The sequence below is a fragment of the Rhinatrema bivittatum genome, chromosome 9 (genome assembly GCF_901001135.1).
Source record: "Rhinatrema bivittatum chromosome 9, aRhiBiv1.1, whole genome shotgun sequence".
In the NCBI taxonomy this organism is placed as follows: domain Eukaryota; kingdom Metazoa; phylum Chordata; class Amphibia; order Gymnophiona; family Rhinatrematidae; genus Rhinatrema; species Rhinatrema bivittatum.
In genome coordinates this window covers 33,324,243-33,351,581 of record NC_042623.1, presented here as the reverse complement: position 1 = coordinate 33,351,581, position 27,339 = coordinate 33,324,243, and the positions used below count along the sequence as shown (strand labels likewise).

Below are 27,339 nucleotides of genomic sequence, written 5' to 3'. Positions count from 1 at the left end.
GCGGTGCCCAGCACTTTGATAATTCAGAGCCTTGAAACTGCTTCGTTCTTCAGATGTTCCTTGGTATCTTAAGAGAGGGTGCTTGTGTGATTTAGTGCCTTAATGGTGCATCTAAGCTGAGAGAGTGCTTTGACATCATTCGGGTACTTTTTTATGCTTTGACAGATCCCCAGGCATGAGCCGTGTAAACCTTTTCTGTTTCTTGACGCACAGTGCATCTCTGTGTTTGAGCACTTCAGCTTCTCGGTGGCGCTTGAGTGCCTCAGGATAGCACTGATGAAGTGACACTTTAATGATGGTTCAGTGCCTTGAAGATGCTTGTTTCTATTAGTGTGTTCTTGGGCCTTAAGTGGAATGCCTGGAAAGTACTTGGGCGTTTTGCCATTACTCCTGTGTTTCCAGACAGCCTCCATGCAGCAGTGCTTTGAGTCTGTCTCTCAAAGCAGCTCAGTTCCTTGAGTTATTCACCAGTACCCCGAGTGTATCTGTTTATTAATTCCTTGAATACTTTGATTCCTTGGCATCTATTGAATGTTTATGATAACTTGAGAGAGCCGTCCATCGCTCTTTAGTACTTCTACAGGGCTTCTATAGCTCAAGGCTGCTTAATACCTTAGATGTGCATCAAGAGTGCCTTGGTTACTCAAGCACTTAGCATCTTGTGACTATTTCTATGTCTGGAATGAATGTTGGCATAGCTATGCCCACTGTTCCTAATCTCTTGTGTGATTGTGCAGCCATGGGAGAAATTATACAATTAGCTTGTTGCCACATATTTGACAACCAGCCACAGAATCAACATGTGTGAAAGCTTTCACATCTCTTAATTAAGTCTTCGAAAAAATCTGCAGAATGCCTGCCTGCTCTGTCTCCTGCTCCAGCCCCTCCCCTCGCAAGCAGCCCGCAAGGAAACCTCTCCTTCTGTTGCTTCACCCACCTCTCTTCCTCCCATCCCGAAGTGAATAAGAGGGTGGTTGGGAATGGACAGAGAAAGCAGTCAGAATGTTTGATTCCTCAAAAATTTCTTAAATCCTTATCAAACCGAAGATGATTTTGATATAATTCCTTGATGTCCAGTGTAGAAGAATTTCATCTTTATACAAAGATTCTTGTATCCTCATACGTGACCAATTACCGTATTTTTCGCTCCATAAGACGCACCTGACCATAAGACGCACCTAGGATTCAGAGGGGGAAAATTAAAAAAAAATTAAAAAATTGTGCTAAACTGGCTCTGCGTCTGGGCGTCTTATGGAGCAAATTAGGGGAGTGCATAGCTTTTTTTTTTTCTCCCCATTTTGTTTTCGGGTCTGGGGAGGGCCATTTCGGTCCACTCCCCAGATCAGAAAACGTTTCTTTCTCTGGGAACCCCTCCCCCCCCCAAAAAAACCCCCATCCCAACCCTTTAACAACCCCCACCCTCCTGACCCCCCCAAGACCTGCCGACTTAATTTACTGCAACCCCCCACCCTCCTGACCCCCCCAAGACCTGCCAAACGTCCCTGGTGGTCCAGGAGCGGTCCGGGAACGATCTCCTGGGCGTGGGCCGTCGGCTGCCAGTAATCAAAATGGCGCCGATGGTCCTTTGCCCTCACTATGTCACTGGGACCGACCGCTGCTATTGGTCGGACACAGTGACATAGTGAGGGCAAAGGGCCATCGGCGCCATTTTGTTTACTGGCAGCCGACGGCTGAAGCCCAGGAGATCGTTCCCGGACCGCTCCTGGACCCCCGCTGGACCACCAGGGACATTTGGCAGGTCTTGGGGGGGTCAGGAGGGTGGGGGGTTGCAGTAAATTAAGTCGGCAGGTCTTGGGGGAGTCGGGGGAGGGGGGGTGTTAAGATTTTTGTTTGTTTTTTTTTATATATTCACTCCATAAGACGCACATACATTTTCCCCCCACTTTGGGGGGAAAAAAAAGTGCGTCTTATGGAGCGAAAAATACGGTATACATTATTTACAAAGACCTGGCTGTGTTTTTGGAAGCCTGCAACTGCTGGGTATCTCACAGCTGTCGGAGGTCATTAATTTCAATTCACAGAAACCTTGATGGCATACGCTACTGCTGATAAGTTTCAAACTTGTGCTAATTCAATCCCTTTTTGTATCTGTTACCATGCATCCATCAGCGTTTCCTACGCTTCGTGATATTGGGCCATCACTACCAGTTCCAGGCCCTACTGTATGGGCTAGCTACGGCTCCCCAAACATTCACCAAGATCATGGTAGTAGCGGCGACACTGAGGAAAGAAGGAAACCTCGTGCACCCATACCTGGACGATTGGCTGATCAGAGCGAAATCGCCAGAGGAAAGCCATCAAGCAACCACCAGAGTCAAGGAACTACTGCAGAGCCTCAGGTGGGTTGTCAACACACCCAAGAGCCACCTGCAGCATTCCCAATCCCTAGAGTACCTGGGAGTCCGGTTCACCACTAAACGGAACAAAGTCACCCTTCCCCCTACAAGGAGAAGAAGATTGGAACAACTACGAGCATTGTGGAACTCCACTCTTCCCATGGCATGGGACTGTCTCCAAATCCTCGGACTCATGGCATCAACCATAGAATTCGTCCCGTGGGCAAGGGCCTACGTGCGGCCCCTACAACATTCCCTACTGTCATGGTGGAACCCGATGTCTCAAAACTACTCCGCCCCTCCGGCTACTAGCGAAGGTTCGGAACCAGCTACAATGGTGGCTACAAGAAGACCATCTGAGCGAGGGAACAAGCCTATCCCCACCGGAATGGACCTTGCTCACCACGGATGCGAGCCTGCGAGGATGGGGAGCCCACTGCCAGGAGCTTAACGGCTCAAGGGCAATGGGACAAAGAAGAGTCTGCATGGAACATAAACTGACTGGAAGCCCGAGCAGTCAGACTAGCCTGCTTACGGTTCAGTCACGGACTCCGGGGCACATCAGAGTCATGTCGGACAACACCACAACAGTGGCCTACATCAACTGCCAGGGGGGAACCAGAAGCCAGCAGGTGTCTCTGGAAATAGAGCCCCTAATGACGTGGGCAGAGTCAAACCTACAAGGGATATCAGCCGCCCACATTGCGGGAAAAAGACAACATCACTGCGGACTACCTCAGCAGAGAGTCTGGATCCAGGGGAATGGATACTGCCTACAGCAGCCTTCCAACGGATAGTAAACCACTGGGGAACCCCAGCCATGGATCTTCTGGCAACCGGGTCCAACACCCGGGTTCCCAGGTTCTTCAGTCGAAGATGGGAACCACCATCCCAGGGAATTGACGCCCTCGTCCAGACCTGGCCGTGGTACCCAGACATGCGAAGGCTTCTGGCAGGAAACCCTTACCTCCACACAGGGATCTACTCCAGCAAGGACCGATCCTCCACGAAGACCCAACGAGATTCTCGCTTACGGTCTGGCCATTGAGAGGTCTTGCCTGAAAGAGTGGATACTCAGGACCAGTGATTGACACACTGCTCCGAGCACGCAAGTTCTCAACCTCCTTAACATATATATGAGTATGGAGAATATTCAAAGCCAGGTGTGAGGACCGCGACATCCTTCCACGGATAGTCAAAATCCCCATGATCCTGGAATTTCTGGAGGATGGCGTGAACAAAGGGTTGTCCCTCAACTCCATCAAGGTGCACCTGGCTGCCCTGGCCAGCTTCAGACCCAGGGTGGACAGCACCAGCCAAACGGCCCACCCAGATGTCTCCCGCTTCTTAAAAGGGGTCAAGCACATTCGGCCACCTCTAAAGTGGCCAATACCTCTATGAAATCTCAATCTAGTGTTAGACTTCCTAGCGGGAGCTTCGTTCAGACCAACTCGTGGTCTGTCCCTACGGCTCCTGACCTTGAAGACGGCGTTCCTCGTGGCAATCTGCTCAGCCTGTCGAATCTCCGAACTTCAAGTACTATCATGCCGGGAGCCGTTCCTCAGATTCACGCCGGGATCCATACAGCTGCGCACTGTACTCTCCTTCCTGCCAAAGGTGGTTTCTCAGTTCCATCTAAACCAAACCATCTCGCTGCCATCTCCAGACAAGCGTAAGGACTCAGACTCACGCCTCCTTCCCTACCTAAATGTCAGCAGACTCCTAGTCCGATACCGGGACAGATCGGAACCTGTACGAAAGACGGACCATCTATTCGTTCTTCACAGTGGGAAGAAGCAAGGGGAAGCAGCCTTGCGGGCAACCATAGCCCGCTGGATCAAAGACGTAATCAAGGCGGCCTACGTAGAGGCAGGCAAGCCCCCACCTCTACAAGTCAAGGCCCATTCCACAAGGGCCCAGGCAGTATCCTGGGCAGAAACCAAGATGCTGTCACCCGCAGAGATCTGTTGGGCGGCAACGTGGTCCTCCATCCACACCTTCTTGAGATTCTATCGCCTGGATGTTCAGGCCAAGGAGGACACAGCATTCACAAGGGCAGTACTAAATGGGCCACGGGCAGCCTCCCACCCAGTTCGGGAGTAGCTTTTGTACATCCCATTGGTCCTGCGTCCATCTGCTACACGCTAGGAAATGTAGACATTACTTACCTGAATTTCATTTTCCTTAGTGTAGACAGATGGACTCAGCACCCTGCCCATGGCTGCCTCATAATCAAGAATCCTCGGGGAACCTCCCCCCGAGAGCAAAACAAGCCTGGGTAAGCCAACCCTTATCTCTAGTTCAGACACCCATATTACCAGGTGTTGGCGCTTCTCGGTTGAGTGCCCTGGCGGTATCCAGCTAGAAAGCACGTCAACCAATCCGAGTAATCAAGTTACTCAAGTTAATCGAAATTATCCAAACACACATATATCCATGATTGCTTTTTGAGGAGAAAACTGAAGAGCAGAGCCTCGTGCATGGGTATATGTAGTACTGACGTCAGATTGAAATCTGACTCAGTCTCCAACTGCTATCAGGAGCACATTATACCCATTGGTCCTGAGTCCATCTGTCTACACTAAGGAAAATGAAATTATCAGATAAGTAATTTCTACAATATACGCAGATTGCACACGAAAAACAGTAATCAAGTGGCCTCTCTGAAAACCTACATAGAAATGGGTGGGACTCTGGACTGATCCGTGGTACTACACGAACGAAATTATAAGGTAAGAACCAATTTTCCTTTCCCTGTACATACCCGGATCAGTCCTGAGCTACCTTACTTGGGGTGGGACCCAGAGAGTCCCGCTCGGAGAACACTCTCTCCAAAGGCCGCCGAGCTCAGAGCCTGGACATCCAACAGGTAATGACGAGCAAAGGTATGTAACGACTTCCAAGTTGCTGCTTTACAAATCTCCTGTGGTGACACTTGCTGACAGCCCACGATGTTGCTTGTGATCGAGTAGAATGAGCCCTCAAATCTACCGGAAGAGCCCAACGAGCAAGAAGATAGGCCGACCCAATGGCCTCCTTCAGCCACTGAGCAATCATGGCCCGAGATACCTTATGATGGAAATAGCCTCCAAAACATTTCCATGTATTTCTCATCGATAAAACATTGATTACAGCATCCGCAGAAGTTTGAAATGTTTGCCTGATAATCGCTTTTTCATTAAAGTGTCTACAAGATTCTGCCAAGGAGCCAAAGGGGGAATGAGAGAGCTGAGATTGGGTTGATAATCTACTTGATAGTGAAAAAGTTCTCTTGGTTATTAAGACATTGATAATTTGTAATAAATATATGCTTTTTTTTTTAGTAGTAGTGATAGTATCTTGATAATTGGAAAGAGAAAATTGGTAAGTGGATGAGTTTAACGGGGTGGGATATTGAAGCCATCTCCTTTCAGACCTTATCACATCTCTTTTCTTCTGTTGTAATGCAGTATTAAACCAAGGGGCAATGTTAGACCTCTTACTAATGAAGATCTTCCTTGGTGCTAAATTGTGAAGGACAGTGTTCAGTGAGTTGTCTCATAAGGTCAACAACTCATCAGGTGAATCACTATTTGCTGATTCCAGCATTGGCATGAATTTGGAACAGTCATCTGGGTTTATAGAGCCTCGCTTCAGGGAAGTAGATTGTGACAGCAGAGGCAGAAAATTTTGAGAAACAGGTTAGTGAGAAAGATTAGGAGAATGTTGCTCCACGAAACTTCTGTAGTAGAAAGACCAATGCCTTGGAAAGTAAATTTATTCAATACAATAAAGCCCGCCCGACTCCGGCCGAGTTTCACCCTTTCGGCTGCATCATGGGCTCTTATAATTGTATACTTTACAAAATACACTTGGATAATGTTTTAAAATCTCAACTTAAAATTTCACCAAGACCCGAAAGCAGTATGATTTTTGTCTACACAAAAGAAGGCTCATGCTTCGTTTTCGGGTCTTGGTGAAATTTTAAGTTGAGATTTTCAGCATTATCCAAGTGTGTTTGAGAACACATTTTGTAAAGTATACAATTATAAGAGCCCATGATGCAGCCGAAAGGGTGAAACTCGGCCGGAGTCGGGCAGGCATTATTGTATTGAATACATTTACTTTCCAAGGCATCAGTCTTGCTTTTGTTTTTTTCACATCCGTTGCTACTCTAGACTGACTACCGCTTTGCTTTTTGGGACTTCTCTAGTAGAGACATCTTTCTTCAGTTTGTAATGCAAGGCCAGCATGTTCGGTGTAATCTTTTTGTAGGTGTGATGACGACACCGAGATTTAGCAGTAATTTGACACACAGTGCTATCATGTTTACCGTACCTAAGCAGATAAGTAGAACCAAATCCTTCCATGCGGTTTGAGTCCATACAGAGGATGTTTTAGGTTCTGCAGGATCATGGATTGGTCACACATACAGAAAGGCTCTTTAGCTCCCTGTCATTCCTTTTGAGTACTTTGAAATGAGGAAAAAGTGGGTTAACTCCCAAGTGCTAGTCAAAAAATACTTTATTAGACTAAGAATATATCACCATATCTATATATAATATATATTTATTTGTTGACCTTTATTTCCATGCATTCAAGTGGTTTACTACGGCTACTAATAATTATATGAAACTTGCAACCCCTTCTAAAAAATTTTTTTTTCCAGTATAAAAATTCTTAAAATTTTAGAGAATATCAGGACCAGATCTTCTGGCATTGAAAAAAAAAAGTTGAAATTGGTTCAATATAAATATTTGCATAACATAGCGGTGATGGGACATTGCGGTCCAATTTGATTGATATAGTGTGAAGATCACTGCAAGTGGTGGAGTGAATTAGGTATCTTAAGTTAGCCAGCTAACTATAGCTGGCTAACTTTAGGGACAAGTCTTTGGCTTGACCAGACTTAGGCCTAGATTCATCAAAATGCAATAATTATCGCATGGATAATGCTTGTGATAAGGAAAAGGGGCATGGCTATGATAATTCAAGGGGAGAGAGAGAGAGACTCTTTATAAGGCTTTCATAGTATTCAACTATTTATAGCACTATAGGAGGGCCAGCTTGTAACTTGAGGTGAAGTTTTGGTGGTGGTCTAGGATTTTGGGGCCAGTTTTACATGCAGAGTGAGATGTACGAATAGCACAGTAGACCTCTGAAGATTTGACGTGATTTGGAATGAGGAAAGTCAGACTAAGATGAGATTATTTCAATGTTCTCTCGGCCTAGCTTGATCGTACCCTGGTAGAGAGTCCATGAAGCTAGGGTGAGAGAACATTGTAGAAATATCATGTGTGTGTGACTTTCTTCACTCCAAATCACGTCAAATCTTCACCTAGGTCTACTGTGCTGTTTGTACGTCTCACTCTGCATGTAAAACTGGCCCCAAAACCCTAGACCGCCACCAAAACCTCAGCTCGAGTTACTAGCTGGCCCTCCTATAGCAGTATAAATAGTTGACTATTATGTGTGCCACCACAGAGGCTTGTTCTCTCTCTCCCCTCTCTCCCTATGCCCAAAACAGTGGTTCGGGCATATTGCACAACTTAACGCCAGGAAAAAGGTGTGGGTTATTTCTGCTGTTAAATGTACGATAATGCCCCTCATTTTCATTGATCCTGCCCCTTTGAATAAATTTGTGTCCACATGCAACAACTATCACATCATGCAGGCGTGGATACAAATTTATTCAAAGGGGCAGGATCAATGAAAATGAGGGGCAATGCCCGCGATAACGCCTTAAAGCATTTTGATGAATGACCCTGAATGTCGGAATTAGCCAGCTAATACAACTCCTCACAGTTATGCTTCCGGATCGCCCCTAACTTAGCCGGATAAATTCTAGCCAGCTGTCTTATTGGCTGGCTAGAATTTAGGCAGATAAGTGCCCAAATATTCGTTTAGCCGGCTAACTTCAGAGTTAGCCAGCTGATTGCTTTCGTATATGGACTTCCCTGTTGCAAAATTACGGTATGCTTCTCTTCTCAGGACTGCACTGCTATGGATGAGCATGGAATTGCAGCTGCACTTTTGCCGCTGGTGACAGCCTTCTGCCGGGTAGGTGTGATTTGTTGGGTGAACTGCCGAGAAAGATGTCAAACATCGAAGTGTGATACTGGATGGGGTTTGAAGGCTGGGCATAGCAGTAAGTGGGGATTGTTGCATTAGTGAAGGTTTAACAACTGGGTATGTCCATGAATAGAGATAATTATATGGGATCCTGCAGTAGTGAAGGTTTTTGAATGCTGGGTTTGAAGAAATGGATTTGTACCTAGGTTTTGATTTTAAAAAGTGGGTACGTTTGAAGGTAGGGAGGAAATTTTAAAACATGCACAGCCTTGCCTATATATGCAGCTGTATGGATGCACATGAACGCACTTTAGATCATGCATGCAAATGCACACACACTATATAAAACACAATCTACTCAAGAATAGGTTTGCATCTCAAAAGTATGTGGCATGTATTTTAAACATAGCCAGATAAGATTCGACTTATCCGGCTAAGTGGTGACACAAGTCTGCTAAGTAGCTTTGTGGTGACTTATCCAGCTAAGTAAGATAACTGGATAAGTAAAGAAAAGTGCTACTTAGCTGGATAAGTAAGATAGAAAACTAACATTTGAAGACTTATCTGGCTATCTTACTTAACCAGTTCAGTAGTATTTTTTTTAAGACTTATCTGGCTACATGGTAGCTTTGCTGCCACTTAGCCAGATAAGTCAAAATGTATCCAGATAAGTGGGGGATATCTGCTATGCGCACGCATTTGGGCTCCTAATTTTAATCATTTACACGTGAAAATGTAATGCACATGCTTTTCTTAGTACTTATCGGCTTTTTACGTGTATAAATTCTCAAATTTTATAATATGCGTGCACAAAGGAAATTCCCAGTTTTACCCATTAGTCCACCAGTTTGCCCAGTCTATCTCTAGGTTATCAAGACACCGCCCCCCCCCCCCCCCCCCCTGGTTCTTCAGCCTGCAGTCTCCCCAATTTACCCAGGTTCCCGATTCCTCACGCTGTCTGTATTTGGCGCACTACTACTTGCACTTGAATGTTTGAGGTTTATAAAAAGGCACTTATGTTAATATATGCTATTTGTGCACGCATGTGCTCATTTTTATGCACGCAGCTCTTTTAAAATTCACCTTTAGGTGTTCAGAGCTGAAATTTCATGGGTTTTTTTTTTGTTTTACTATTTTGACATTTTACTTTCTTTGCCATTAACTGCCTTTAACCAGTCTTTACTGTTTTTCACTTGACTTCTGTAGAAACTGAGTCCTGGGATCACTCAGTTTGCTTATAGCTGTGTTCAGGAACATGTAGTCTGGACCAATACCCAGTTTTGGGAAGCCATGTTCTACTGTGATGTCCAGAACCACATACGGGCCCTCTACCTGGAAAACAGTGAAGATAGCCAGGTAACAGACCCTGCTTGAAATCTAACATAGACAACAAACAAGATGTGCTAGACTTTGTCCTAAGCCTCTATATATCCTTTCTTCCTAGAATCCATGCCACCTTCTGATCTCTTTAATATTCAAGCAGCGGGCACTGCTAGTCTCTCTCTCACTGCCCTATTCCATTTCTGCAGAAGGAAAGCAGTGTGCGACTGCTCTGAATTCTCAGAAATATAGGCCGTTTATGTATTCCAACCCTTTGCCCTTGGTGGACAGTGATGGATCAGGAAACGTTTCTACTATTAAACCAAGCCACGAATTGTAGACTTAGAATAAGTCAGTATTGTAGGCCAGTCTTGGGGATCAGTGGCACTGCTACGCATTGTCATAAGGGAAGTCCCCAGTTTGATCCCTGCTGACTCGCTCCCTGGGTCAGTCAGGGATGGGGATTCTGGGGAGGGCACACAGTCTCTTGGGGGGAGGGCGTCCCAGTCATTGCTTGAGAGTGACACCTAGTGACCAGATTGAGGGCCAATGATTGCAGGCTTCTGAAGGAACCCTTATGCATGGCCCCAGGTTTGACTGTTGTTGCAATGAATAAACTAGATATGCTGGGATGCAATAATAAATAGGAGAAAATAGACTTTGAGCTTTAGATCGGACTTTGCTGGAGGCTCAAAGGAGCAGGAGGAAAAAGGTTTTCCTGGTGTTTAGATTAGTTTTGACACAACATGCTCATTTCTGGACCAGGGCTCTGGGTATTGTTGGTGCTGGGACAGTGATTTGCTCTGAGTACATTTTCTATCCTCTTGTTATCAGGAAATCATGGATGAGATGCAGGAAGATAAATCTGCTCTAGAAATTGCTTCAGAGCAGCGCAGGTTGTGGCCAACCTTTACCAAGGAGAAACAGCAGGAACTGATACAGAAAGAGGAGAGCACGGTGTTCAGCCAAGCTATTCACTATGCCAACAGGATGAGTTACCTTCTCTTACCTCTCGATACCAGCAAGAATCGCCTGCTTAGGAGCTCTGGTCTGGGGGATGTGGAAAGTGTCAGCAACAGCTTTGTAACCAACAGGTACAGCATCTCCCTCTGGCAGCATCACCGGGCACAGGAAGTGGATTATTATAATTTTTTTTTTCTCATTTGGGAGCAAGTTTCAAAGGAATCCTCTGAGGTTTAACAGGTGTTTATCCATAAAGAAGATCTTGTTACAAATTGCCCTGGCTCCTCTCGAGAGAAAAATATGCTTGCTGCCAACAATATGCTTGATTTTCCTTGCAAGGGCAAAGATGTGGCATTAAGGGCGGAGCCAGGGTGGCCCTGAAATAGCAAGCATGGGGTTTTGTTTTGAAATCCTGGAGCCTTCTCATCATGGTTAACTCCTATGCTTTGTACTTGCAAAGTAAATGGGTTACGGCTGCTGCAGATTTGCAAAGGGAAATGCGTGGAGCTTCCTTTTCAAAGGTTGTGACTGCCCGAGTGGAGAATGGAAGAGCAGATTGGGAGGGTGAGCTGCTTGTGGAATTATAGGTCTTTGTCAAGTAAATTACATAGGGCGGAGATATTCAAAGATAGCAGATTGAAGATGCAGTGACATGCCAAGAAGGGCACAAAGGTCCTTCCGTTTCGGATGTTTAGATTTAGAGAGACCTAATGGGTAAGCATCACCTGCAGTAGAGATTAAGGTTAGACTGCTAGAGACAGGAATGCTTAATGCAAAGTGCAGCCAAGCAGAAGGCTCCCTACACCTGGGAAAGGATTACAGGGCACCTGTCCTCACACCCCTTTTCTCCGTCCTTCTAGTGTTACAGGCAGTATGGCAGAGAGCTACGACACAGAGAGCGGCTTTGAGGACGCAGAGAGCTCAGATGTGGCAAATTCAGTGGTGCGTTTCATTAACCGGTTTGTGGATAAAGTGTGTACAGAGAGTGGAGTCACTAATGAGCACTTGAAGATGCTGCATACCATGATTCCAGGTACTTCCATCTCTAATACTATGGTGCAAATTGTCACCGGCCTGCATACAGCTACAAAGGATCCCTAGGGTGTAATGAAGTACTGGGTTAACATGCACAGAGAGGCAGTTACAACCCTATACAGGTGGTGCAGGGGTAACTGGCATACAGCAGCAGTTACAACCGTGAAAAAAAGGTATTGCTGGGCACACTGGATGATCTGTATCTTTTTCTGGTGTCATTTACAACTACTACTACTTCTACTTAACATTTCTATAGCGCTAGACTACATACGCAATATTATACAAACATACAAAAAGACAGTCCCTGCTCAATAGAGCTTACAATCTAATAAGACAAACATAAGGGACCCATGTATCCGAACAACTGCGGCACCCTCTGGTTAAAATTAAATCCATTCTGAACTTATTTATGTGCCTATTTGTAAACCGTTGTGATGGTATATCACTAAACGACGGTATATAAAAGTTTTTAAATAAATAAATATAAGAGACTTGGGGTTTTTCATAAAGCAAGACTGTGATTTAAAAGAAAAGAAAAAGTTAATTCCCTGTACATACCCAGGTCAGTCCAAACTCCTGGGTTTTGCCTCCCTCCCAGGAGATGGAGACAGAGTTTTTCTGACACTGTCACTTAACCTGGTGCACCACCAGCAGTCCCTCAGTATTATTCTGTCTCCAGCAGATGGAAGGTGGTGCAAAGTCTGCAGTCTGAGAAGATCAAAAAGAAAAGTTAGAGATTTAAAGGTAGTTTTAAGGTTAGGATGACTACTTAGCCCTTCCTGAAGGTCGGTAGGTCCTGATGGGGACCATCCTTTCAGGTAGAGGAGCGGATGAGCAGGAGGGGTTGGGAACCCCTGGGTCTGTCCGGATCCTTGACCTGCTGAGGGGGGAGATAACTGGTGGGCCCAGTTCCCTCTCCTTCCTCTTACAGGTGGACAGCTGGAGCCTGCAGCTGCTAAAGGGAAGTTTTTGTATAAAGTTAAAAAAAAACAAAAAAAACCCCCAAAAACTGGAATAGACCTCTCAGTTTTTATAGTTTTTGTTGTGCTGGATGGGTGTTTCGGCCCGGTTTCGTGGCGTAGCACTTCGGGGTCATTGGGCGCGCTTGAGGCTGGTTCTTGCGGTGTTGGTTGCAGGTGAGCTGGTGCGGTGGTTTAAAAAAAAAAAAAAAAAGTAAATACACAGCCATGCCACGCGGCGGGCAGTGCGTGGTGTGTGGAGAGACTCAAGCAACTTACAAAAAACTGCCATGTATCTATCCTATATCAAGTAACTATTAACTCACATGAAACTTATACTGAATGTCCAAAACAGAAATTATACTGTTAGATAGAAATATAACCATTGATCCATTACCACCACTGACATCAGAAGACCAACAATCAGTAATTCATCCCACACCTCATGCCCGTGACCTCAGAGTTATGATAGACAGTGAACTGAATTTTAAGGCACATATTGCAGCAAAGATTAGAGAAGGATATTATAAATTATTAACCTTAAGGAGCCTGAAACCTTTTCTGAACCCCTCTGATTTCAGATCTGTGTTATAATTTCTCATCTTCACCAACATCGATTACTGCAACTCACTTTTTCTAGGACTACCAATGTGCACAATTCGTCCCTTACAAATTCTCCAAAATTCAGCAGCCAGAATCTTAACAGACTCAAAAAAACATGATCACTTCACTCTGATCCTGATATCACTTCATTGGCTTCCCATAAAATTTAGAATAGAATATAAGATCTTAACAATTCTTCATAAACTCATTTATGGAGAACAGACTGGCTTAATACTGCTATCAAATTACACATTCCACAACGAAACTTATAATCGGCCAACAAAGGTCTGTTATCTATCCCCTCAGTAAGATCTGCTCGGCTAACTCAAGTAAGAGATAGGGCAATCTCTCTCGCAAGTCCGAAAATATGGAACACTCTACCTGTTGAAACCTGCATGCAACCAAACCTAAAATCTTTTAAGAAGGAGGTCAAAACATGGCTATTTAGGAAGGTTTATAATAGCAAATGAAATACCTACAGTTCCCTGTACGTACCTGGATCAGTCCAGACAGTGGGTTATGTCCCCAGTCCAGCAGATGGAGTCAGCACAAGCTTCGAGGGGGCGTTCCCATATATACCACTACCCCCTCTGCTGGAGTTCAGTATCTTCTGACTCCAGCAGATGCGAGTAGGGGAATCGGAGCTTCCCCAATTTGGCCAGGGATTCAGTTCTTCTGCCTTTGTATTTTCTCTGCTTTCTGTCTGTTTTGTCTGTATTTTGGATCAAGTTTATCTATAAAAAAAAAAAAAAGCTGTCAATTTTTGGGGAGGCGTGGCTTTCACCTTCCTCCTTCTGTCCTGGCTCCCGCCTGCTTGTCTCGGCCGGGGGTAAGTTTTGATTTTGTTTTTGCCGTGTAAACATTTTCCTTTTCAGCTTCTGGTGCGCGGAAGCCGGTTGGGCCGGCCTCTCCGCGGGTTCTTCTCACCCGGACAGTCTCCTGCGCCGCGTGGTCGGCTGCAGCTGACAGAAGAGGAACTCTTCACTCGGGCAGCGCGGCCGTGCAGGCCCCCCCGCAACAAACCTCGCGCTCTGGGAAGGCGGGCAGCGCAGGCCGACGGGCCCCCCCGCGTTTGTCCCCCCCCGCGGTTGGCCCCCCCCCCCCCCCCGAGGCTTTAATTTTTAATTTCTTGCTTTTTCGCCGGACCCGATGCCGCGGCCGTCGCTCTGTTCGGCCTGCGGCGAGCCGGGGTCCCGGATTTCGCGCGAGGGGATCTGCGCTAGGTGCCTCCCCGGGGGGGAAGGTACCTCGCAGCCCCGCAGTGAATTTTCCTTTCTTCAGGACTTGCCCGGGCGGCGCGGGCCGGCCACTCTGCCGGTTATGGCGGGAACGGCGGCCATTTTGAGTTCTTGCCGCGAGGAGGACACGCAGGCAGAACAAGGAGATGGGGACTGTGCAGACATTTTTCCACCGTTTTTGTTACCACAGCAGGGCTCGCAAGCCCAGGGGACGGCGGCACCCCCTCCCTCGGGGATCCCCCCGGGCAGGCCGGGGTTTTCCCCAGAGTTCATCTTGCTTATGCATTCGGCCTATCTCCAGAGCTTGGAAGCCCCCGCGGGACCTCCCCCAGCGAAGATGCCCAGGTTGGCGCCATCGCCATCGGCTCCCCCTGACCCGGGGGTGCCGGGGGTCCCCCCGGTCCCCCCCCGGGTCCCTCTACCACCCACTCCAGGGGGGGCAGCGGCGGTTCCGGTGGGGCCCGGTACCGTGAGCCCCGATGTGGGACATGAAGAGGGAACGTCTGAGGGGGACGACCCGCGTACCCTGCGTCTCTTCCAGAGGGATGAGCTGGATGACCTCATCCCTCGGATCATCCAGGAATTGGATCTCGACCCGCCCCCGGACCCGCCCGCTCCAGTGACTCCCGCGGTAGTAACATCTTCTAAGAAGGGTGATCCGGTCCTGGCGGCCCTTAGACCGAGGGCCAAGGCTTTTCCTATTCATGAGTCGTTCATGCAGCTACTCACCAGGGAATGGGATGCCCCGGAAGCTTCCCTGAAGGTCAGTCGGGCCATGGAAAAGCTGTATCCCCTGCCTGAGGACTTCCTGGAACTCATCAAGGTGCCCAAAGTGGACTCCGCCGTGTCGGCAGTCACGAAGAGGACGACCATTCCTGTGACGGGCGGATCGGCCTTGCGGGATACGCAGGATCGCAAGTTGGAAGTGTTTCTCAAGAGGGTTTTCGAGGTTTCCGCCCTGGGTATGCGGGCGGCAATGTGCAGTTCGCTCGCTCAGCGAGCTAGCCTGCTCTGGGTGCAACAACTCCTCACGTCGCAGTCCTTGCCCGACGAGGAGGCCGCTCAAGCGGATCGGCTCGAAGCGGTGGTGGCCTACGGGGCGGATGCCTCGTATGATTTGTTTCGGGTCCTGGCAAGATCCATGGTGTCCGTAGTGGCGGCTCGACGTCTGCTGTGGCTTCGAACTGGGCGGCGGATACCTCCTCCAAGTCGAGTCTGGGCTCCCTTCCCTTCAGGGGCAAGTTCCTTTTCGGGGAGGATCTGGATCAGATCATCAAGTCGTTGGGGGAGAACGCAGTACATCGGCTGCCAGAGGATAGATATCGACCTTCGCGACCGTATGTCGCCTCTCGGACCAGAGCCAGGGCACAACGACGCTACAGGAGCTACAGGCCATCGAACCCTAGACCCGCCGTCGCCAGGTCTCAGCCCTGGTCGCGTTCCTTTCGCGGACGGAGGCCTGCGCGCGCCGCCCCCGGAGCAGGCAACCCCTCTCCGAAGGGGTCGCAATGATGTCAGGCTCGCCCACTCCGCCGTCCCCAGAATCGGGGGTCGGCTGGCGCTGTTCTATCAGGAGTGGGCGCAGATCACCTCGGACCAGTGGGTCCTAGACACCATACAACACGGCTACGCATTGGAACTTGTCCGCCCCCCGCAGGCAAGGTTCATTTTCTCCCCCTGTGGCTCGGCGCTCAAAAGACAGGCGGTGCAGACAACCCTGGACAGGCTGTTGGAAATAGGCGCTATTGCGCCCGTGCCCTTCGGAGAGGTGGGCTCGGGCCACTATTCCATCTACTTCGTAGTGCCGAAGAAGGACGGTTCCTTCCGACCCATCCTGGATCTCAAGGAGATCAACAAGTCTCTTCGGGTTGTCAGGTTTCGCATGGAAACACTGCGGTCGGTCATCACGGCGGTACATCGGGGGGAGTTCCTAGCCTCCCTGGATCTCACGGAGGCCTACCTGCACATTCCCATTCGGCCGGATCAGCACCGGCTTCTCCGGTTCAAGATTCTGGACCAGCACTTCCAGTTCGTGGCTCTCCCGTTCGGGCTGGCGACGGCACCGCGGACCTTTACCAAGATCAAGGTCATCGTGGCGGCGGCGCTTCGGAGGGAGGGCGTGCTGGTACATCCTTACCTGGACGATTGGCTCATCCGAGCGAAGTCCTTCAGCCAGGGCCAAGTGTCGGTAAACAGGGTGGTGCAGTTCCTGCAGTCCCTAGGATGGGTAGTGAACTTCTCCAAGAGCTCCCTCGCACCCTTGCAGCGCTTGGATTTTTTGGGAGCGACCTTCGACACCCGGCTGGGCAAAGTCTTTCTGCGTCAGGACAAGGCGCAGGCTTTGCGGGATCATATACAGCGGTTCTCTGCGTTACCGGATCCCACATCCTGGGACTACCTCCAACTCCTGGGGGTGATGGGATCTACCATCGACATGGTGCCTTGGGCGTTTGCGCATCTCCGGCCATTGCAGTGGGCGCTCCTCTCCCGTTGGAAGCCCATCTCGCAGGACTACCAGATGAGCCTCCCGCTCCCGCAGAACGCCAGGGACAGCCTGGGCTGGTGGCTGGAGCCGTCGAACCTGGCGCGAGGCGTGTCCCTGGAGGTGCCACAATGGGTGGTAGTGACCACCGATGCCAGCCTGGCGGGCTGGGGAGCAGTTTGCGATCGAAGCGCCACGCAGGGGACGTGGTCAGCGCTGGAGGCAAAGTGGTCCATCAATCGCTTGGAAACCAGGGCGGTCAGGCTAGCCCTGCGTCATTTCCTGCCGCTCCTCCGGAACCGGGAGGTCAGAGTTCTTTCAGACAATGCTACCACGGTGGCCTACATCAACCGCCAAGGCGGCACACGCAGCCGGCAGGTTGCGCTGGAGGCGGCGTTGCTGATGCAATGGGCGGAGCGTCATCTCATCCGGATCGCGGCCTCGCACATCACCGGGGTGGACAATGTTCAGGCGGATTTCCTCAGCAGTCAGCTGCTGGACCCCGGAGAGTGGTCCCTCTCCCAGGAAGCAATGCAACTTCTCGTCCATCGGTGGGGCGCCCCCCACTTAGATCTGATGGCTTCCGCTCTCAACACCAAGGCTCCACGCTTCTTCAGTCGCCGGCAGGAGCACGGCGCAGAGGGAGTGGATGCGCTGGCTCTCCCGTGGCCACCACACCTGCTGCTCTACGCGTTTCCACCGTGGCCGCTAGTGGGCCGGATGCTTCGCAGAATAGAAAGCCATCAGGGAACCGTGATTTTCGTCGCCCCGGAGTGGCCCAGGCGACCCTGGTTCGCGGACCTTCTGCAGCTGGTGATCGACGGGCCAGTCAGACTGGGCCACCTCCCCCATCTCTTACGTCAGGGTCCGGTATTTTTCGAACAGGCAGAACTCTTCTGTCTTGCGGCCTGGCTTTTGAGAGGCGCCGTCTCCGGCGCCGGGGATACCCGGAGGCGGTAGTATCAACACTGCTGAAGGCGCGTAAGGCGTCGACGTCGGTGGCCTATGTTCGGGTCTGGAAAGTATTCGAGCTGTGGTGTGCCAGCCAGGACACGAGACCCACTAAGGCTTCCGTTCCTCAGATTCTACAGTTCTTGCAAGCGGGGGTGGACAAAGGCCTCGCCTATAATTCCCTACGGGTCCAGGTGGCCGCCCTGGGCTCGCTGTTGCGTGACGGCGGCTCCCTGCTGCAGCACCCTAACATTGCTCGTTTCCTCAAGGGGGTCAAGCATTTACGACCGCCGTTACGGGACCCTTGTCCCTCCTGGAGCCTCAACCTTGTGCTTCGCTCGCTTTCGGGTCCGCCGTTCGAGCCACTGCGAAGCGCGACGATCAAGGATCTCACTCTCAAGGCTGTCTTCCTGGTGGCCATCTGTTCCGCTCGCCGCATTTCGGAGCTGCAGGCTCTATCGTGTAGGGAGCCTTATCTGCGCTTTTCTGACTCTGGAGTATCACTTCGTACTGTTCCCTCCTTTCTTCCGAAGGTGGTGTCGGCATTTCATGTGAACCAGACGGTGGAATTGCCGTCCTTCTCTTCTTCCGAACCGAAGGCTCTCCGACTCCTGGACGTCAAGCGCACTCTGCGTATCTATCTAGAGGCTACCAACGAGTTCCGGATTTCTGACCATCTCTTCGTGCTTTGGTCCGGTCCCAAGAAGGGGTCGCAGGCCTCGAAGACGACGATTGCAAGATGGCTGAAGGCGGGCATTACCGCTGCCTACGTTGGTACGGGGCGGACGCCCCCTCCGGGCATCGTCGCTCATTCTACACGCTCTCAGGCGGCCTCCTGGGCGGAGGCTCGCTCGGTCTCAACTCAGGAAATCTGTCGAGCGGCAACCTGGAAATCGTTGCACACGTTTTCCAGACACTATCGGCTACACCTCGCCTCTTCGGCCTCGGGTCATTTTGGCGAGCAGGTTCTCCGAGCAGGCCTCGCAGAACCCCACCCGATTTAGGGACGCTTGGGTACATCCCACTGTCTGGACTGATCCAGGTACGTACAGGGAAAAGAAAATTATTACTTACCTGCTAATTTTCGTTCCTGTAGTACCATGGATCAGTCCAGACGCCCACCGCGTTTGGATACTTCTTCCTGCTCGGCTCTACTCGACGTTTTTCTGTTACTCTGCGTTATGCAGTTTTTCAATGTTTTCACAGCTCCCTACAAGTTGGTAAGCTGGTTGTCTTTAATCGTTAATCGTTGAATGTTTGCAATCCTTATGCATTATCTGTTTCTACAAACTTGATCCAGAAGGGGTCTCTACTCGGGCTTTGATATTCTCGATACTGAACTCCAGCAGAGGGGGTAGTGGTATATATGGGAACGCCCCCTCGAAGCTTGTGCTGACTCCATCTGCTGGACTGGGGACATAACCCACTGTCTGGACTGATCCATGGTACTACAGGAACGAAAATTAGCAGGTAAGTAATAATTTTCTTGTCTTTCCCATCTAGTAACTGTCACTATTTTATACTGTTACTATTCACAGGATCTTATCTTAGGCCAATTTATATATATTTTTTTACCATTTGATGTTGTCTTTTATTCATTTATTTTAAACTTTTTAATTTTATATTTATTTCAGATTTTTATTGGATGTAATTTTGTTACTGTTGTAAACCATTGATGGCATTCACCGAATGATGGTATATAAAATCAGTAAATAAATAAATAAACTCTCTTGCCGGCACTTGCTCCCACTGCATCTCCGGGGCAGAATGCAGCTCGAGGTGCACTAAGGGAGCCTCGGACAAACAGTAATCCTCCGCAGAGAGTGCGGGGAGCCAAGCAGCCCGAAGATGTTTTCCCGATTTCAGCGGGAACAGCAGCCATTTTCTCTTCTTTTGCTGCTGCCCTGTCCCCCACTACTGGTGACAGTAGTGGGGGACAGGGCAGTGAAAGACACTGCCCTGTCCCCCACTACTGTCACCGGCAGATCGAAGACCCTCAGAGCCCCGAGGGTCCCAGGAACCTCTGCTGGGGGAGGAAGAGGAAGCCCTCCTGGAGCAGGAACCAGATGACTCTGGATTTTTCCCTAGATTTTGTTCTGCTTATGCTTAAGGCTTTTTTGGCTAGAAGGGTGGCTGGATGTCACCTTCCCAAGTCAGTGGACCTGCAGGCACCTGTTCTGGTCAAAAGGCCTCGTTCGGCTCAATCTGATGGGGCGACCAGAGTTTGGAGAGTGCTGGCACAACAGTTGCATTTGGGGAACATAAGAACATAAGAAAATGCCATACTGGGTCAGACCAAGGACCCATCAAGCCCAGCATCCTGTTTCCAACAGTGGCCAATCCAGGCCATAAGAACCTGGCAAGTACCCAAAAACTAAGTCTATTCCATGTTACCATTGCTAATGGCAGTGGCTATTCTCTAAGTGAACTTAATAGCAGGTAATGGACTTCTCCTCCAAGAACTTATCCAATCCTTTTTTAAACACAGTTATACTAACTGCACTAACCACATCCTCTGGCAACAAATTCCAGAGTTTAATAGTGCGTTGAGTAAAAAAGAACTTTCTCCGATTAGTTTTAAATGTGCCCCATTCTAACTTCATGGAGTGCCCCCTAGTCTTTCTACTATCCGAAAGAGTAAATAACAGATTCACATCTACCCATTCTAGACCTCTCATAATTTTTAACATCTCTATCATATCCCTCCTCAGCCGTCTCTTCTCCAAGCTGAAAAATCCTAACCTCTTTAGTCTTTCCTCATAGGGGAGCTGTTCCATTCCCCTTATCATTATGGTAGCCCTTCTCTGTACCTTCTCCATCGCAATTATATCTTTTTTGAGATGCGGCGACTAGAATTGTACACAGTATTCAAGGTGCGGTCTCACCATGGAGCGATACAGAGGCATTATGACATTTTCCGTTTTATTCACCATTCCCTTTCTAATAATTCCCAACATTGTTTGCTTTTTTGACTGCCGCAGCACACTGAACTGACTATTTCAATGTGTCATCCACTATGACGCCTAGATCTTTCTTGGGTTGTAGCACCTAATATGGAACCCAACATTGTGTAATTATAGCATGGGTTATTTGCCCTATATGCATCACCTTGCACTTATCCACATTAAATTTCATCTGCCATTTGGATGCCCAGTTTTCCAGTCTCACAAGGTCTTCCTGCAATTTATCACAATCTGCTTGTGATTTAACTACTCTGAACAATTTTGTGTCATCTGCAAATTTGATTATCTCACTCGTCGTATTTCTTTCCAGATCATTTATAAATATATTGAAAAGTAACGGTCCCAATACAGATCCCTGAGGCACTCCACTGTCCACTCCCTTCCACTGAGAAAATTGTCCATTTAATCCTACTCTCTGTTTCCTGTCTTTTAGCCAGTTTGCAATTCACGAAAGGACATCGCCACCTATCCCATGACTTTTTACTTTTCCTAGAAGCCTCTCATGAGGAACTTTGTCAAACGCCTTCTGAAAATCCAAGTATACTACATCTACCGGTTCACCTTTATCCATGTGTTTACTAACTCCTTCAAAAAAGTGAAGCAGATTTGTGAGGCAAGACTTGCCTTGGGTAAAGCCATGCTGACTTTGTTCCATTAAACCATGTCTTTCTATATGTTCTGTGATTTTGATGTTTAGAACACTTTCCACTATTTTTCCTGGCACTGAAGTCAGGCTAACCGGTCTGTAGTTTCCCGGATCACCCCTGGAGCCCTTTTTAAATATTGGTGTTACATTTGCTATCCTCGAGTCTTCAGGTACAATGGACGGTTTTAATGATAGGCTACAAATTTTTACTAATAGGTCTGAAATTTCATTTTTTAGTTCCTTCAGAACTCTGGGGTGTATACCATCCAGTCCAAGTGATTTACTACTCTTCAGTTTGTCAGTCAGGCCTACCACATCTTCTAGGTTCACCGTGATTTGATTCAGTCCATCTGAATCATTACCCATGAAAACCTTCTCCATTACGGGTACCTCCCCAACATCCTCTTCAGTAAACACCGAAGCAAAGAAATAATTTAATCTTTCTGCGATGGCCTTATCTTCTCTAAGTGCCCCTTTAACCCCTCGATCATCTAACGGTTCAACTGACTCCCTCACAGGCTTTCTGCTTCGGATATATTTTAAAAAGTTTTTACTGTGAGTTTTTGCCTCTATAGCCAACTTCTTTTCAAATTCTCTCTTAGCCTGTCTTATCAATGTCTTACATTTAACTTGCCAATGTTTATGCTTTATCCTATTTTCTTCTGTTGGATCCTTCTTCCATGCAGATGATAGCTCGGAGAATGATGATCCTCTGGCTGGAGATCTATCAGGAATGGATCCTCATTTGGACAGCATGGACCCTGATAATGCTCAGGATCAAGCACCCTCGGTGGAGGGAGATGATCTGAAGGTGGTCTCTTTTTTCATCGGGAGGAATTATGGTCCTTAATACCATGTATCCTAAAGAAACTGGGTATTAATGAACCCCAGGCTAATTTGGACCACAAGGGAGTGGATTTAATCATGCAGGATTTGAGGGGGCCAGCAAAGGCATTTCCCTTCCATAAGTCAGTTGAAGGAATTAGTGCTTTTGGGAGTGGGAGACTCCAGATACAGGTTTGAAGGTATAGGAAGTTGGAGGTACACCTGAAGAAAATTTTTGAGAGGTTGGTTTGGGCCTTTGTGCTGCTGTATGTAGCAGTTTTATGCTCCGGGCCAGATTGTGCTGGGTACAACAGTTGAAATCCGATAGGCCGCTATCCCCGGAAGACTTAAATCAGGCCGAGAGGCTAGAAGCTATGGTGACCTATGGTGCGGATGCTTTTGTATGATCTCATACACACTTCCTCCCGCTCTATGATGTCTGCAGTCTCCGCTAGAAGGCTTTTGTGGTTAAGGAACTGGTATGTGGATGCTTGGTCTAAGTCTCAGCTGGGATTGCTTCCGTTTAAGGGGAAGCTACTTTTTGGTGAGGACTTGGAGGAGCTTGTGAAGCTTCTCAGAGAGACCAAAGGGGAGAAGCCGAAGGTTGGCAGAGGTTTCTCTTCAGCATGGGCTTATTTCCAGTCAAACTAACATTCCCAACAGTCTCTTCCTTCGGGAGGAGGTCAGAGACAAGTTGTTGGATATAGTAGTCTTGGAATTGGTCCTTTCGAAGCCGGAGACTAACCAGAAATGGTACCGGTCAGGGGGCCTCTAGTTCCGGGGCCTCCCAATGAAGCGAGGCCAGCTCACTTCTCCATTCCAAGAATCGGAGATCGGTTAACAATTTTTCTCGAAGAGTGGGCCAAGATCACATCAGATCAGTGGGTCCTAAGTGTGATAGAGCACGGTTACGCTTTAGAATTTGCACGGCCGATAAAGGATTTGTTCATAAGGTCTCCTTGCACTTACAAGCAGAAAAGATGTTTGGTGAAAGTGTGCTTCAAGCAGGGCTTTTGCAGTCCCACCCGGTTTATGGAGGCTTTGGTACATCCCAGGTGTCTGAGCTGATCTGGGTACGTAAAGGGAAAGGAAAATTGGTTCTTACCTGCTAATTTTCGTTCCTGTAGTACCACAGATCAGTCCAGAGTCTTGCCTGGGTTTGGAGAGTCCACTCGATTTGTGGGGTTTTTTTATATATAAGCTGAAGGATTTTCAATTGGGTTTTTCTGGCTCAGGTGATAGTTGTACATTCTGACTTATATGGTTATAAGGGTTGTTCAGATTAAGTGGTTCCATTTCCTCCTGCTTCTTTGGTGGGAGATGTTTGATAAGTTACATTGTGTTTTGGGATACATTTCCATCTTGGCTTGGGTACAGGTCAATACTGACACTGCAGGTGGCACACCAGGTTAAGTGACAGTGTCAGTAAAACTTTCTCTGTCTCCATCTGCTGGAAGGGAGGAAAAACCCAGGAGTCTGGCCTGATCTGTGGTACTACAGGAATTAAAATTAGCAGGTAAGAACCAATTTTCCTTTAATGACTAAAAGACAATCAGGCATAAGATTTACTGTGTTACATTGTAGTAGGGGTTTTCATCTCTCCTCCTCTAGATCTTTTATTAACATGTGTTGTCTCTGTTTTGTTTTGTTTTTTTGCAGACATTGTGCAGATGCATATAGAAACTCTGGATGCTGTGCATAGGGAAAGCAAGAGGCTCCCTCCTATTCAAAAGGTATTAAACACAATTTCTTCAAGGATCTGTTAGAAGATCCTGAATTTCAAAAGGCAATAATGGGCTTTTGGTAGCCAAGTAGAACAAAAGGCTTTTATAAAGAGGGAGGTTTCTGTGCATAGCAAGGAGGAAATGCATTCTGTTCAACGCATAGGTCTTACAGTCCAGTAGTCTGTTTGCCTCCTGTTTCCTGGACCCATCTTTCATTTTTGATCTCACTTTTTACAGCCAAAGCTGCTGCGGCCAAATCTGTTGGTTGGAGAGGAGTGTGTGATGGAGGCTCTGCGAGTGTACCTCATGCCAGATGGTCGGGAAGAGGCCGCTGGAGGAAATATTGGCGGGCCACCATTACTTCCTGCAGAAGGAGCCATCTTCCTAACAACCTATCGTTGTATCTTCAAGGGCACGCCCACTGACCCTCTAGGTAATAAGTCCCTTGTGATAACCACTGTAAACATATCCACTGATTTTAGGTAACAAGGCTCTGTGATATCCACTGTATGGATGGATTTTCTCTGTTTAGGTCAGGGGTGGGTGGCCAATTCCGGTTCTGTAGAGCCACAAAGAGGCCTGGTTTTCAGCATATCCACAATGAAAATGCAAGAGATAGATTTACATGCACTGCCTCCATTGTATTCAATTCTATCTCATGCATATTCATTATGGGTATCCTGAAAACCTGGCCTGTTTGTGGCACTTGAGGACCGGAGTTGGCCAACCCTGGTCTAGGTAATGACCTTGTGCCTCTTTTTGTAGTGCTATACATTTATCGATGAATACCCTGGGTGTATTGCATATAGACAGCTTGGTTATATGCTTAAAACCTCTAGAGCCCATGTGTTTACTATGATTGTGTATGTGTGTCTGAAAGGAGAATGGATGCCCATTTATGAGAATGAGTGACTGAGTTGGATACCTATTCTTTCAGAACACTTCTGGGAGGCCTAAATATATAGGGTATGCTTCTTTATTTAGTAGAAAGATGCAGGGTGGGTGTTCTGATTATTTACTGTATTGCCTCATGCAGCGGGAGAGCAAGTGGTGATACGATCCTTCCCTATTGCCTCTTTCACGAAGGAGAAGAAAATCACTGTTCAGGCACAGCTGGATCAGTTCATCCAGGAGGGACTTCAGCTACGTTCTTGCACTTTCCAGGTGAGAGCATCTGCTGGGCTAGTCTTTGGCATTCTCCATTTTTTTTAATAGTGTTTACAAGGAGTTTCCTGTAGGATCTCTCAGAGCAGGAGTCAATGTCCTGTATTGTATCTAATACATATTTATGTGCTTACTTGCTGGATCTCAACTAATATACCCAGATCTTTATTCTAGTTAGTGTTAATAACTATTATCTCTTATGCCCAAGTGTATATTCCCGTCTGTTCATATTAAATTTCACTTGCTGCCACTTTGCCTATTTGCTTGGGTGGGTATCTATAGTTGGTCGTAAAGTTGATGAGTCCTATAGTTTGAGGTTATCTGCAAAACTGGTAATATTGCAAAATCATGGACATCAACCTAAGAAAATGTCTACTATCCGAAATTCTTTTTATCATAAAGCTCCCACTATCTTTCTAGACAAGCTTGGTCCCAGCTAATCCAGATATGTTGCCTCTACTACAGTTATGTTCCAAGCACAGATCCCTATGGGACCTCAAATTATCATTTTATTTTAATTGGAATATATTCCACAAATTATGATTTGCTGATGCCTTCCCTCAAGTCAATTCTTTAAACATGACATCTCTAAGCTGTTTATTTTTGTTTGTTTTTTTGTAACAAAAGCTTTAACAAAGTTCACATAAACTTGATCAGTCTCTGGTAATTTTCTGAATAAAAAGATATCGGGTTGGGTTCAGTGGCAACCTCCATCTCCCACTTTTTCCCAATGGGCAAAAGGAAGCAAGTTCAAAAAGGTTCCGGGTTGGTGATCTGGCAGAAAATAACTGATCAGTCTTAGTTCCCCGCTGACATTTTTCTTGAAAAACCCACTTTAGTTGGTCTAACACAGGGGTGGGCAAACTTTTTTTTTTTTTTTTTTAAACAGGGTAAGTTTAGTGCAGGGTTGACCAATTTTAGTCCTCAAGAGCCACAAACAGATCAGATTTTCAGGATATTTACAATGAATATGTATGAGAAAGATTTGCATGCACTACCTCTATCTCACGCATACTCATCAAGGATGTATTGGAAACCAAGCCTGTTTGTGACTCTTGAGGACTGGAGTTGGCCACTCCTGCTTTAGTCTCTCTAATTGGCACCAGAAGCCCTGGGGTTGGGGATTGGGTGTTTCCCATTTGGAGTTCTGTAAGTGCCGGGCGGGAGAGCGGATCCTTGGAGGAGGAAACACTAGAAATAGAAACAGCTTTCTGATATTTTCTTAAATCTTTATTTCAGCACTGAAATATGCACAACCATAAACATAGAAACATGACAATATAAAAAGACCATACGGCCTTTGTCTGCCTATCCACAACTAATTTGTAATATACATTCAATATAGTATTATGGTGGATGCATGGAACAGTCTCCCAGGAGAGACAAGGACATCTGAATTCAAGAAAGCATGGGATAAGCATAGAGGATCTCTGAAGGAGTAGTAGGGAATGTAGAGCTGAGTAGTAGTTGTGGATTGAATGTGTATTATCCATTTTCTCCAGCGGGTGAAGGGGTGTGCGTTCTGTGGGTATGAGGGACTGGGTGGGGTATGTGTGTGCAACTCTGTGCATGAAGTATGTATGAGTGTAATGTGTGTGTGAGGCAAGGTGCTTCTGTTGAGTGACTGGGGAGTGTCTCGGTGAGTGGTGTTAGTAGGTGGCCGGGGTGTGTGTGAATGAATGTTTTTAAGGAGTACCTCTTGCGTCCTATATCAGCACCAATGTCCCCTGCCCACCAGTATCCCCCACCCAACCTGCTCTCTTCCTCTTCCCATGGTGATCAGTATATCCTTCTTTCTCCTAGGACAAGCAGAATGGTAGTCGTCACAAATGGGTGACATCATCAGATGGAGTCCATCACGGAAAACTTTTGTGAAAGTTTCTAGAACTTTAACTGGCACACTGAGCATGCCACTATCGGCACATCCACGCGGGGTTCACCTTCAGTCTCTATTTTTCTGCAGTGTTAGTTGTCTCGCAGTTTGGAGCTCTACTCTTACTGGAATTTTTAATTCAAATTTTTCCTCTTTTTCAACGTCTGGTCCCCCTTCTCTGGTCT

The 27,339-nt window shown here is 47.5% G+C and overlaps 1 protein-coding gene across 1 annotated transcript in view; it reads left to right on the top strand.

The window, feature by feature from the left end:
* The window catches only part of SBF1 (SET binding factor 1), a 342,170-nt gene that overhangs the window by 202,739 nt on the left and 112,092 nt on the right, over positions 1-27,339 (top strand). The window contains exons 18-23 of the mRNA XM_029615648.1: positions 9,615-9,764; positions 10,563-10,822; positions 11,552-11,724; positions 24,053-24,126; positions 24,355-24,550; positions 25,154-25,281. Coding sequence (XP_029471508.1) covers positions 9,615-9,764; positions 10,563-10,822; positions 11,552-11,724; positions 24,053-24,126; positions 24,355-24,550; positions 25,154-25,281 — 981 coding nt within the window. The remainder of the gene's footprint in view (positions 1-9,614; positions 9,765-10,562; positions 10,823-11,551; positions 11,725-24,052; positions 24,127-24,354; positions 24,551-25,153; positions 25,282-27,339) is intronic.